The sequence below is a fragment of the Hyla sarda genome, chromosome 2 (assembly GCF_029499605.1).
Source record: "Hyla sarda isolate aHylSar1 chromosome 2, aHylSar1.hap1, whole genome shotgun sequence".
NCBI lineage: Eukaryota > Metazoa > Chordata > Amphibia > Anura > Hylidae > Hyla > Hyla sarda.
In genome coordinates this window covers 101,949,150-101,962,212 of record NC_079190.1, presented here as the reverse complement: position 1 = coordinate 101,962,212, position 13,063 = coordinate 101,949,150, and the positions used below count along the sequence as shown (strand labels likewise).

At 42.2% G+C, this 13,063-nt stretch overlaps 2 protein-coding genes across 2 annotated transcripts in view; both read right to left on the bottom strand.

Annotated features, from left to right (window-relative positions):
* LOC130357393 (olfactory receptor 1020-like) overlaps positions 1 to 4,890 on the bottom strand; it is a 25,619-nt gene extending 20,729 nt beyond the window's left edge. The window contains exon 1 of the mRNA XM_056560085.1: positions 4,764 to 4,890. The gene's annotated coding sequence lies outside the window, so the exon portion shown is untranslated. The remainder of the gene's footprint in view (positions 1 to 4,763) is intronic.
* Positions 4,891 to 7,470: 2,580 nt separating this feature from the next.
* On the bottom strand, positions 7,471 to 8,424 carry LOC130357392 (olfactory receptor 1019-like). Its single transcript, XM_056560084.1, has one exon. The coding sequence runs from the start codon at positions 8,422 to 8,424 to the stop codon at positions 7,471 to 7,473; it is 954 nt and encodes a 317-aa protein (XP_056416059.1).
* Between the last annotated feature and the right edge of the window lie 4,639 nt (positions 8,425 to 13,063).

The following is a 13,063-nucleotide window of genomic DNA, read 5'->3' as shown; positions in this document are numbered from 1 at the left end:
TTGTAGATGGAAAGTGCTCTGTGGGTGCACTAGAGGGCTCAGAAGGGAAGGAGCGACAATGGGATTTTGGAGAGTTTTTCTGAAATGGTTTTTTGGGGTGCATGCCACATTTATGAAGCCCCTATGGTGCCATAACAGCAAAAACAAAAACACATGGCATGCTATTTTGGAAACTACACCCCTCAAGGAACGTAACAAGGGGTACAGTGAGCCTTAACACCCCACAGGTGTTTGACGACTTTTCGTTAGATTTGGATGTGTACATGAAAAAAAAAATTTCACTAAAATGCTGGTTTTTCCCCAAAATCTTACATTTTTACAAAGGGTAATAGGAGAAAATGCCCCCCAAAATGTGTAACTCCATCTCTTCTGAGTATGGAAATACCCCATGTGTGGACATGAAGTGCACTGTGAGCGCACTACAATGATCAGGAAAGAAGGAGTCACATTAGGCTTCTGGAAAGCTAATTTTTCTGAAATGGTTTTTGGGGGGCATGTCGCATTTAGGAAGCCCCTATGGAAACTACATGGCATACTATTTTGGAAACTACACCCCTCAAGGAACATAACAAGGCATACAGTGAGCCTTAACACCCCACAGGTATTTACATGTGGATGTAAAGTGCTCTGCGGGTGAACTACAATGCTCAGAAGAGAAGGAGCGCCATTGGGCTTTTGGAGAGAGAAATTGTTTGGAATGGAAGTCGGGGGGGGGGGGCCATTGTGCCAGAACAGTCCCCCCCCCCCCCCCACACACACACAGACATTTTGGAACCCCCCCCCCCCCACAGAATTTAATAAGGGCTGCAGTGAACATTTATACCCCACTGGCGTTTGACAGATCTTTGGAACAGTGGGATGTGCAAATTAAAAATTTAATTTTTCATTTTCACGGACCACTGTGCAAAAAATCTGTCAGACAGCTGTGGGGTGTAAAGGCTCACTGCACCCCTTGTTACGTTTCCATGAGGGGTGTAGTTTCCAAAATGGGGTCACATGTGTGGGGGTCCACTGTTCTGGCACCATGGGGGCTTTGTAAACGCACATGGCCTTCAATTCCAGACACCTTCTCTCTCCAAAAGCCCAATGGCGCTCCTTCTCTTCTGAGCATTGTAGTTCGCCCGCACAGCACTTTACATCTACATATGGGGTATTTCCATACTCAGAAGAAATGGGGTTACAAATGATGGGGCTTTTTTCCTATTACCTATTGTGAAATTGAAAAATTTGGGATAACACCAGCATTTTAGTGAAAAATATGGTGTAAATGCTCACTATACCCCTTGTTACATTGGTGTAGTTTCCAAAATGGGGTCACATGTGGTGTTGTTTTTTTTATTTTTTGCGTTTATGTCAGAACCACTGTAACAATCAGCCACCCCTCTGCAAATCACCTCAAATGTACGTGGCGCTTTCACTCCTGAGCCTTGTTGTGCGCCCGCAGAGCACTTTACGTCCACATATGCGGTATTTCCGTACTCGGGAGAAATTGGGTTAAAAGTTATGGGGGTCTTTTTTTCCTTTTACTTCTTGTGAAAATGAAAAGTATGGGGCAACACCAGCATGTGAGTGTAAAAAATTTTAATTGTTTTTACAATAACATGCTGGAGTAGACCCCAACTTAACCTTTTCATAAGGGGTAAGGGGTGAGTCTGGGCAATTTTTCCCGAGTACAGAAATACCCCATATGTGGCCCTAAACTGTAGCCTTGAAATACGACAGGGGCTCCGAAGTGAGAGAGCGCCATGTGCATTTGAGGCCTAAATTAGGGATTTGCATAGGGACTGACCTGGATGTAAGAATTACACTTGCCTCCAATATAAAAGTTACCCTACGGCAGTGTTCCCCAAACAGGGTGCCTCCAGCTGTTGCAAAACTCCCAGTTACAAAACTGTTCGGCAACACTGGAAGTTGTTGTTTTGCAACAGCTGGAGGCTGCGTTTTAGAAACACTTCCATACCAGACGTTTCTCATTTTTATGGGGGTGTGGGGGGGGGGGGGTAACTGTGTAGGGGTATATGTATATGTAGTGTTTCACTTTTTATTTTGTGTAGTGTTTTTAGGGTACATTTATACGGCGGGGGTTCACAGCAAGTTTCCCGCTAGGAGTTTGAGCTGCAGTGGAAAATTTGCCACAGCTCAAACTTGCAGCAAGAATCTCACTGTAAACCTGCCTGTGTGAATGACAGCCAAAGAGCATGCTGGGAGTTGTAGTTTGCAACATCTGGAGGCCCACTGGTTGCAAAGCACAGAGTTTGTTACTTAACTCAGTGTTTCCTAACTTGTGTGCCTCCAGCTGTTGCAAAACTACAACTCCCAGCATGCATGGTCTGTCAATGCATGCTGGGAGTTATAGTTTTGCAACAGCTGGAGGCACATGGGTTGGGAAACACTGAGTTAGGAAACAGACAATGTTTCCCAACCAGTGTGCCTCCAGTTGTTAGAAAACTACAACTCCCTGCATACCCAGACAGCCGAAGGGCATGTTGGGAGTTGTAGTTATGAAACTGGAGGAGAACAGTTTGGAGACCACTGTGTAGTGGTGTCCAAACTGTAGCCCTCCAGATGTTGCAAAACTACTGCCTGGGCAGTCTGGGCATGCTTGGAATTGTAGTTTTGCAAGATCTGGAGGGCTACAGCTTGGACAAAACTATAACTACCAGCATGCATTGACAGACCATGCATGCTGGGAGTTGTTTTGCAACAGCTGGAGGCACTCAAGTTGGGAAACACTGAGTTAAGTAACAAACTCTGTGTTTTGCAACCAGTGTGCCTCCAGATGTTGCAAACTACAACTCCCAGCATGCCCTTTGGCTGTCATTCACACAGGTGGGTTTACACGGAGATTCTCTGTCCAAGTTTGAGCTGTGGCAAATTTTCCGCTGCAGCTCAAACTCCTAGCGGGAAAACTCGCTGTGAACCCTAGCCATGTGAGTGTACCCTAAAAACACAACACTACACTACCAAAAATAAAAAGTAAAACACTACACATACACATACCCCTACACAGTTACCCCCCCCCCCCCCCCACAGTTACCCCCCCCCCCCCCCCCCCCCCAATAAAAATTAGAAAAGTCTGGTACGGCTATGTTTCCAAAATGGAGCCTCCAGCTGTTGCAAAATAACAACTCCCAGTGTTGCCGGACAGTTTTGTAACTTGGAGTTTTGCAACAGCTGGAGGCACCCTGTTTGGGAAACACTGCCGTAGGATAATTTTGATATCGTAGGCAAGTGTAATTCTTACATCCAGGTCAGTCCCTATGGAAATCCCTAATTTAGGCCTCAAATGCGCATTGCGCTCTCTCACTTCAGAGTCCTGTCGTATTTCAAGGCTACAGTTTAGGGCCACATATGGGGTATTTCTGTACTCGGGAAAAATTGCCTAACAAATTTTGGGGAGCATTTTCTCCTTTTACCCCTTATAAAAAGGTAAAGTTGGGATCTACTCCAGCATGTTATTGTAAAAAAAAAGTTTACAACTTTTTACACTAACATGCTGGTGTTGCCCCATACTTTTCATTTCCACAAGAAGTTAAAGGAAAAAAAGACCCCCATAACTTTTAACGCAATTTCTCCCGGAAATAGCCCATATGTGGACGTAAAATGCTCTGCGGGTGCACAACAAGGCTCAGGAGTGAAAGCGCCATGTACATTTGAGGTGATTTGCAAAGGGGTGGCTGACCGTTACAGCGGTTCTGACATAAATACAAAAAAAAAAAAAACATTTTGGAAACTACACCACTCACGGAATGTAACAAGGGGTATAGTGAGCATTTACACCCCACAGGTGTAAATTTTTCCTTGAAGTTGGACGTGAAAATTAATTTTTTATTTTTTCACTAAAATGCTGGTGTTATCTCAAATTTATCATTTTCACAATAGGTAATAGGATAAAAGCCCCATAATTTGTAACCCCATTTCTTCTGAGTATGAAAATACCTCATATGTAGATGTAAAGTGCTGTGTGTGTGAACTACAATGCTCAGAAGAGAAGGAGCGCCATTGGGCTTTTAGAGAGAGAATGTGTCTGGAATTGAAGGCCATGTGCATTTACAAAGCCCCCATGGTGCCAAAACAGTGGACCCCCACACATGTGACCTCATTTTGGAAACTACACCCCTCATGGAACGTAACAAGGGGTGCAGTGAGCATTTACGCCCCACAGGTGTCTGACAGATTTTTTGAACAGTGGTCCGTGAAAATGAAAAATTTAATTTTTAATTTGCACAGCCCACTGTTCCAAATATCTGTCAAACGCCAGTGGGGTGTAAATACTCACTGAACCCTTTATTAAATTCTGTGAGGGGTGTAGTTTCCAAAATGGGGTCACATGTGGGGGGGGGGGGGCACTGTTCTTGCCCCATTGGGGCTTTGTAAATGCACATGGCCCCCGACTTCCATGGCAAACAATTTCTCTCTCCAAAGCCCAATGGCGCTCCTTCTCTTCTGAGCATTGTAGTTCACCGCAGAGCACTTTACATTCACATATGGGGTATTCAAAACTACAACTCCAAGCATGCCCAGGCATGCTGGGAGTTTTAGTTTGGCAACATCTGGCCCTTCAGATGTTGCCAAACTACAACTCCCAGCATGCCTGGGCAGTCTGAGCATGCTTGGAGTTTTAGTTTTGTAACAACTGGTTTGGACACCATCGTCTTTGGCTCTCTGGGCATGCTGGGAGTTGTAGTCTGGCAATTCCTAGAAGGCAGCGGTGGAGGCGATCTTTACTACTGCCTCCACCGCTGTCTCCGCCGCCTGCTTACCACAGGTTCTGCCGCCGATACCACAGGTCCCCGCCGCCGATGCCACAGGTCCCCGCCGCCGATGCAGTAGGTCCCCGCCGCCGATGCCTCAGGTATCGCCGCCATCTTCTCCCCGCTCTGCCCTGACATCCAGGGGCGGGTAGAGCGGGGATCTGAACTGTAAACACCCCCACCCCCAACTGCCATTGGTCAGTTAGTCCTAACTGATCGATGTCAGGGAATAGGAGGAGGTGGCACCACTGCCACCTTGCTCCTATCCTTCAGGATGATAGGAGCAGTCTCTGACAGCTCTGTTCATCCCTATTTTCCAGGCTATCGGGTTGCCAGAAACCCGATCATCCTGGAAACGCAGCAAATCGCCGATCTGGGGGGGTCTCAGGACCACCCCCAGGGGTTTGCATGGGGTGCCTGCTGAATGATTTCAGCAGGCACCCCTGTCCGGTCCACGACCAGCTAGCGGCGAGGACCGAAATTCCCACGGGCATACAGGTACGCCCTTGGTCCTGAAGTACCAGGACGCAAGAGCGTATCCATACGCCTGTGGTCCCCAAGAGGTTAATGCAGAGGAATATCTATGGGATGTCAACCTACCCCCCCCCCCTCCACATTAGGTAATGTACTTACTTGGGGTATTTACCTTATGGGTAAAATATATACCTACTGAGGGCTTTTACCTAATGGAAGTAAATTTTCTACCAACTGGGTGCATTTACCTATGAGGGGAATTATCTTCCTACTTTGGGCCATTACCTAATGGGAGAATTATGTACCAACTGGAAAGCTTCTACCTAATACTGTAGTAGATTATCTACCTACTGGGCACATAAACCTTATGAACCTTATTGGGGGAATTTACTACCTACTGGGGAGGGGGGGTTGTACCTACTGGGTGCTTCTATCTAATTGGGGGGGAGGGTATCTATCTACTCGGGGCATCTACTTAATGGGGGAAAGTTATGTACCTATTGGGGGCAACCTAAACAACCTAACTGGGGGGTATCTACCTACTGAGAACAACCCATGATGACTGGATACAATACAGTGTTGTTGATTCACCTACAGATAGCTATGTACCCAAGACAGCTGTTGGCTGGACAATGATTTGCTTGACAGTCATCTCGTTCACTTTCCCTATAAACATGCATGTTTGACACATCTGAATGTGCATGTTTATTTTAAAGGAGAATGCAAGACAAGCTGCTGCCAGACACTTCTGACATGAGTTTATCTGTCCGCACAACAATAGATCTATCATGTTAACAATAACATAACTAATTCCATATTCCTAGACATCACAGGACAGTCAGAAATTTCAGAACCACCCCCCATACATATTACCTTGCTAGCATTAAAGGGGTACTCCCCTGGAAAATATTTTTTTTTTTAAATCAACTGGTGCCAGAAAGTTAAACAGATTTGTAAATTACTCCTATTTAAAAATCTTAATCCTTCCAGTACTTAGCTGCTGTACACTCCACAGGAAGTTCTTTTCTTTTCGAATTTCCTTTCTGTCTGACCACAGTGCTCTCTGCTGACACCTCTGTCCATGTCAGGAACTGTCCAGAGCAGAAGAGGTTTCCTATGGGGATGTGCTACTACTCTGGACAGCTCCTAAAATAGACAGAGTTGTCAGCAGAGAGAACTGTGGTCAGACAGAAAGGAATTTCGAAAAGAAAATAACTTTATCTCGAACATACAGCAGCTGATAAGTACTTGATGGGTTACAATTTTAAATAGAAGTCATTTACAAATCTGTTTAACTTTTTGGCACCAGTTGATTTTAAAAAAATTGTGTTCCAATGGAGTACCCCTTTAATATCATTGTTACAGGAAAGGCTAACTTTAACCGATTCTTTGGCTTGTAAAAAGAAAACATGCATTTTTATGCATTTTTTACAATAGTTTTGGGTGGCTTTTTTAAGCATTTTTTTGGCGTTATTTTCTGTAAAATAGCGCAACATGTGAACACAGCCTTACTGTGGGTCATTAGGTCCACAGTCAGGCCAGGACTTGTGGCCTTTAGCTAAGTTCACACAAAATGTGGATGGTTCTGTTACCGAATAACAATTCCCTTCCTAAACAGAAGTGTGAGAATAGCATTTCCCAACTAGATACTGTCTCAAGAAATCTACCACCAGAGTCTTATGTCTTGGATTAGTTCTCAGGCCACAAGAGTAAAAATGGCTGCATTTAGCCTTTTAAGTCCAATTATTTAAATGGCAGGTCATTTCCATTCCTAAACATTTTATGGACATAAAATTAAGGGCAAGATCCTTTTTCTTGGCTCAAAAAACATCTGTTTGTTAAATGTTTTCTTTGTACAGTATTTTTTGGAGTTTTCATCCATTTTGAAATGGCACAACAGGGTTTCCTGTAGCAAAACTAAAAAAAATAAGCAAGTGGAAGAAAAAAGAGGCTACATTTATGGCAATTTTTTAAAAGTATTCATGAAAAACAGCAATTTTTTTTAGATGGCGAATACTGCTAAAAATACTTAGTGGGAGCACAGCCTAATATGAACACAAGAATGGTTTGTGTCAAACCAGCCCTAGGCTAAAATCAATAACAAAATACTGTAGTTTTCATGTAAAGATGTGCACTATGAAAGTATATTACAAAAGTGGCATATTTTAAAGGTCATTTTCCAATGTGTGAGCCCAGCCTTAGGAATATTTTAACTACCTGTTTTAACATAATCTTAACCCTGTTATATATTTAAAGTATTTACCCTAAAATATTTACTGAAAATTTTTTTCACAGCAATTTTGACATCAGTATTTCGGAAACTGTAAATTATTGGATTTATTGTTGGAATGACTACTGTGTAAAAGACAGAGATTAGTTTATCATTTATTGGCAAAACATCTGATGGAGGTCTGAGATATGTGAGCATGAGAGTGGTGTAAAATATACAGATACAGGTCAGGTGAGATGTGCAGGTCGAAAAGGCTTTATTTCTTCCTTTTGAGGAATTAATCCTTAAAATAGTTACCAGAATATTTAAATAGGAATATAGGATGGTGGAAATGCAAATAACAGAAGTCAATCCTCCAAAAAGTAAAATGACCACCCAGTTCAGAAATGTATCAGAACATGTTAATTTAAAGAGAGGTGGAATATCACAATAGAAATGGTCGATCACATTGGCTTTCCAATATTTTAAGGAAAACGTTAAACTGATGTGGATTAAAGAGTTCAAAAAACCTGCAAAATATGCACCAAACACCAATAATCTACATACTGTTTTAGACATAATAGTTACATAAAGCAAAGGCTGGCGTATTGCTACAAACCGATCATAGGCCATGGCTGCTAATAAATAACTCTCGGTGGATGCTGAACCTCCGAATAAGAACAACTGTGTGGCACATCCACGGATGGATATGGTTTTAATACTCCGGGTAAAGTTTGCCAATGTGTTTGGAGATATAACAGAACTGTAGAAAAGATCGAGCATTGCCAACTGGCTGACAAAGAAATACATTGGAGTCTGCAAATTAGCCCCGAGCTTTATGGTTACAATGATCCCTACATTTCCCAGAACAGCAAAAATGTAAAGTATCAGGAACACCAGGAAGAGAACAATCTGTAGGTAAGAGTCATCAGTCAGACCTGTGAGGATGAACTCTGTGTTTCCTGTGTGAATACTGCAATTATTCATTTGTGTTACTGTGAAAGGTTAATATACAAAAATTATTGCAAGACAGGAGTAAAATAAAAAACATTCTCACATGACACATGACACATTCTAACCTTCAAAAACAAAACAAAAGATAAATAAAGAATAAATAATTAAACTGGCCTTGAACACTTTCCCAGATCAGCCTTATACTCTATACATTAACCCCTTAAGGACCCAGCCATTTTACACCTCAGGACCAGAGCGTTTTTTGAACATCTGACCACTGTCGCTTTAAACATTAATAACTCTGGAATGCTTTTAGTTATCATTCTGATTCCGAGATTGTTTTTTTCGTGACATATTCTACTTTAACACAGTGGTAAAAATTTTATGGTAACTTGCATCCTTTTTTGGTGAAAAATCCCAAAATTTTATGAAAAATTTGAAAATTTTGCATTTTTCTAACTTTGAAGCTCTCTGCTTGTAAGGAAAATGGATATTCCAAATACATTTTTTTAAATTCACATTTCCAATATGTCTACTTTATGTTTGCATCATAAAATTGACATGTTTTTACTTTTGGAAGACACCAGAGGGCTTCAAAGTTCAGCAGCAATTTTCCAATTTTTCACAAAATTTTCTAACTCACTATTTTTCAGGGACCTGTTCAGGTTTGAAGTAGATTTGAAGGGTCTTCATATTAGAAATACCCCACAAATGACCCCATTATAAAAACTGCACCCCCAAAGTATTCAAAATGACATTCAGTAAGTGTTTTAACCCTTTAGGTGTTTCACAGGAATAGCAGCAAAGTGAAGGAGAAAATTCACAAACTTCATTTTTTACACTCGCATGTTCTTGTAGATCCAATTTTTGAATTTTTACAAGGGGTAAAAGGAGAAAATGTATACTTATATTTGTATCCCAATTTCTCTCGAGTAAGCACGTACCTCATATGTCTATGTAAATTGTTCGGCGGGCGCAGTAGACGGCTCAGAAGCGAAGGAGCGACAAGGGGATTTTGGAGAGTACGTTTTTCTGAAAAGGTTTTTGGGGGGCATGTTGCATTTAGGAAGCCCCTATGGTGCCAGAACAGCAAAAAAAAACACATGGCATACCATTTTGGAAACTAGACCCCTTGAGGAACATAACAAGGAATTAAGTGAGCCTTAATACCCCACAGGTGTTTCACGACTTTTGCATATGTAAAAAAATAAATAAAAAAATTTCACTAAAATATACGTTTCCCCCCAAATTTCACATTTTTGCAAGGGTTAATAGCAGAAAGTACCCCCCAAAATTTGTAACCCCATCTCTTCTGAGTATGGAGGTACCCCATAAGTTGACCTGAAGGGCACTACAGGCGAACTACAATGCTCAGAAGAGAAGGAGTCATATTTGGCTTTTTGAGAGCAAATTTTGCTCGGGGGCATGTCGCATTTAGGAAGCCGCTATGGTGCCAGGACAGCAAAAAAAAACACATGGCATACCATTTTGGAAACTAGACCCCTTGAGGAATGTAACAAGGAATAAAGTGAGCCTTAATACCCCACAGGGGTTTCACGACTTTTGCATATGTAAAAAAAAAAAAAAAAAAAAAATTTCACTTAAATGTGTGTTTCCCCCCAAATGTCACATTTTTGCAAGGGTTAATAGCAGAAAGTACCCCCCAAAATTTGTAACCCCATCTCTTCTGAGTATGGAGGTACCCCATAAGTTGACCTGAAGGGCACTACAGGCGAACTACAATGCTCAGAAGAGAAGGAGTCATATTTGGCTTTTTGAGAGCAAATTTTGCTCGGGGGCATGTCGCATTTAGGAAGCCGCTATGGTGCCAGGACAGCAAAAAAAACACATGGCATACCATTTTGGAAACTAGACCCCTTGAGGAATGTAACAAGGAATAAAGTGAGCCTTAATACCCCACAGGGGTTTCACGACTTTTGCATATGTAAAAAAAAAAAAAAAAAAAAAATTTTTCACTTAAATGTGTGTTTCCCCCCAAATGTCACATTTTTGCAAGGGTTAATAGCAGAAAGTACCCCCCAAAATTTGTAACCCCATCTCTTCTGAGTATGGAGGTACCCCATAAGTTGACCTGAAGGGCACTACAGGCGAACTACAATGCTCAGAAGAGAAGGAGTCATATTTGGCTTTTTGAGAGCAAATTTTGCTCGGGGGCATGTCGCATTTAGGAAGCCGCTATGGTGCCAGGACAGCAAAAAAAAACACATGGCATACCATTTTGGAAACTAGACCCCTTGAGGAATGTAACAAGGAATAAAGTGAGCCTTAATACCCCACAGGGGTTTCACGACTTTTGCATATGTAAAAAAAAAAAAAAAAAAAATTTCACTTAAATGTGTGTTTCCCCCCAAATGTCACATTTTTGCAAGGGTTAATAGCAGAAAGTACCCCCCAAAATTTGTAACCCCATCTCTTCTGAGTATGGAGGTACCCCATAAGTTGACCTGAAGGGCACTACAGGCGAACTACAATGCTCAGAAGAGAAGGAGTCATATTTGGCTTTTTGAGAGCAAATTTTGCTCAGGGCATGTCGCATTTAGGAAGCCGCTATGGTGCCAGGACAGCAAAAAAAAAACACATGGCATACCATTTTGGAAACTAGACCCCTTGAGGAATGTAACAAGGAATAAAGTGAGCCTAAATACCCCACAGGGTTTTCCCCAAAATTAAAAATTTTTGCAAGGGTTAATAGCAGAAAAGACCCCCCAAAATTTGTAACCCCATCTCTTCTGAGTAAGGAAGTACCCCATAAGTGGACCTGAAGTGTACTGCAGGAGCGCTACAATGCTCAGAAGAGAAGGAGTCACATTTGCAAACTTTGCTGAAATCGGGGCGGGACTTGTCGCATTTAGGAAGCCCCTATGGTGCCAGGACAGCAAAAAAAAAAAAAACACATGGCATACCATTTTGGAAACTAGACCCCTTGAGGAACGTAACAAGGGGTAAAGTAAGCCTTAATACCCCACAGAGGTTCCACGACTTTTGCATATGTAAAAAAAAAAAAATTTCACTAAAATGAGTTTCCCCAAAATTTTTCATTTTTACAAGGGTTAATAGCAGAAACGACCCCCCAAATATTTGTAAATACATTTCTTTGGAGTAAGGACATACCTTATTTTTTGATGATAATGGCTCGGCGGATGCCCAGCTCGGTGGAGGGCAGTCGTACACCGCCAATCACCATTTATTACCGGGTCATCGGGTCACAATTGACCCGAATGACCGGAATCGGTGCAGATCGCCTGCGTGAATTCGGCATTTGCACGGCATGCGTGCTGAACGATTTCAGCAGGCATGCTGTTCCGATCTCCGCCCGGCAAGCTGCGGAGACCGTAATGACTCAGGACGTATGCATACGTCCTGGGTCCTTAAGTACCAGGGTCCCAAGACGTATGCATACGTCTTGGGTCCTGAACAGGTTAAAGGAAATAAATATTTGCTATTGTACGTTTGCCCACTGTCAAAAAAAATGATCAGTCTATTATCTTAGTGGTAGATTTATATGAGTAAGATAAATAAGAATAACAAAAAAAAAATGTCTGCATAAAAGTTACCTAAAACTACATTATATTTTCACATAAGTACTAAAAGTAAAAAATATTAGACTTGGTCATTTATTTATTAGGGAAAATGATCTAATGTCACTTGTGTTTGGCTGCTGTGCTTGATGTGTTTTGTTGTATGTTTTAGTCCATTGTGGTTCTGCTAAATAGGTATTTTGTGCTGCACTGATATATATTTATATAGTTAGTGCTGCAGAAGAAAATCTGATAAGATGTCTTAAGGCCAGGTTTCCACACAGGTTTTTCTCTGGCATTTTTTTTTAAACTGCCACTGCCATTTTTTAGCCAAAGCCAGAAATGTATTCAAAAGGAATGGGAAATATAAAGAGAGGACTTATACTTCTCCTTCCTACTGGATCCACTTCTGACTTTGGCTCAAAAACTGCAGTGGCAGTTTCTCCCCCCCCAAAAAAAACACAAAAAAACCTGTACGGAAACCTAGGCTAATAGTTACAGTACATTATGAAGGTAAGGGAAGTGCTGGAAAACGGGGTCTACACTTTCTGAATAGCCCAGGGTCCATGGTACCCTTAATTCACTCCTGATAGTAATCTGCTGATCATTCTGTAATCAGAGACAAAAAAATACCCAACAGAGTGGTTCCAAATATCAGCAGAATATTTTTTATTAAGGATATCGACAATGTCGGCCATCCCGAGGACTGGGACCTCCAGAATGTCCCGCTCGCTTGTTTCCCTGCAAGTGTAGAACGACATGCTCAGCTCTTGGCTGGCTGCAGCTCCTTAACATTAAAGGGGTATTCCAGGAAAAAACTTTTTTTTATATATATCAACTGGCACCAGAAAGTTAAACAGATTTGTAAATTACTTATATTAAAAAATCTTAATCCTTTCAGTACTTATGAGTGTTACGCCGAGCGCTCCGGGTCCCTGCTCCTCCCCGGAGCGCTCGCTGCGTTCTCCTCTCTGCAGCGCCCCGGTCAGACCCGCTGACCGGAAGCACTGCACTGTCACTGCCGGCGAGGACGCGATCCGCATAGTGGGACGCGCTCGCTCGCGGATCGCATCCCAATCTACTTACCTGTCCCGGTCCCCGGCTGTCACGTCCTGGCGCGCGCGGCTCCGCTC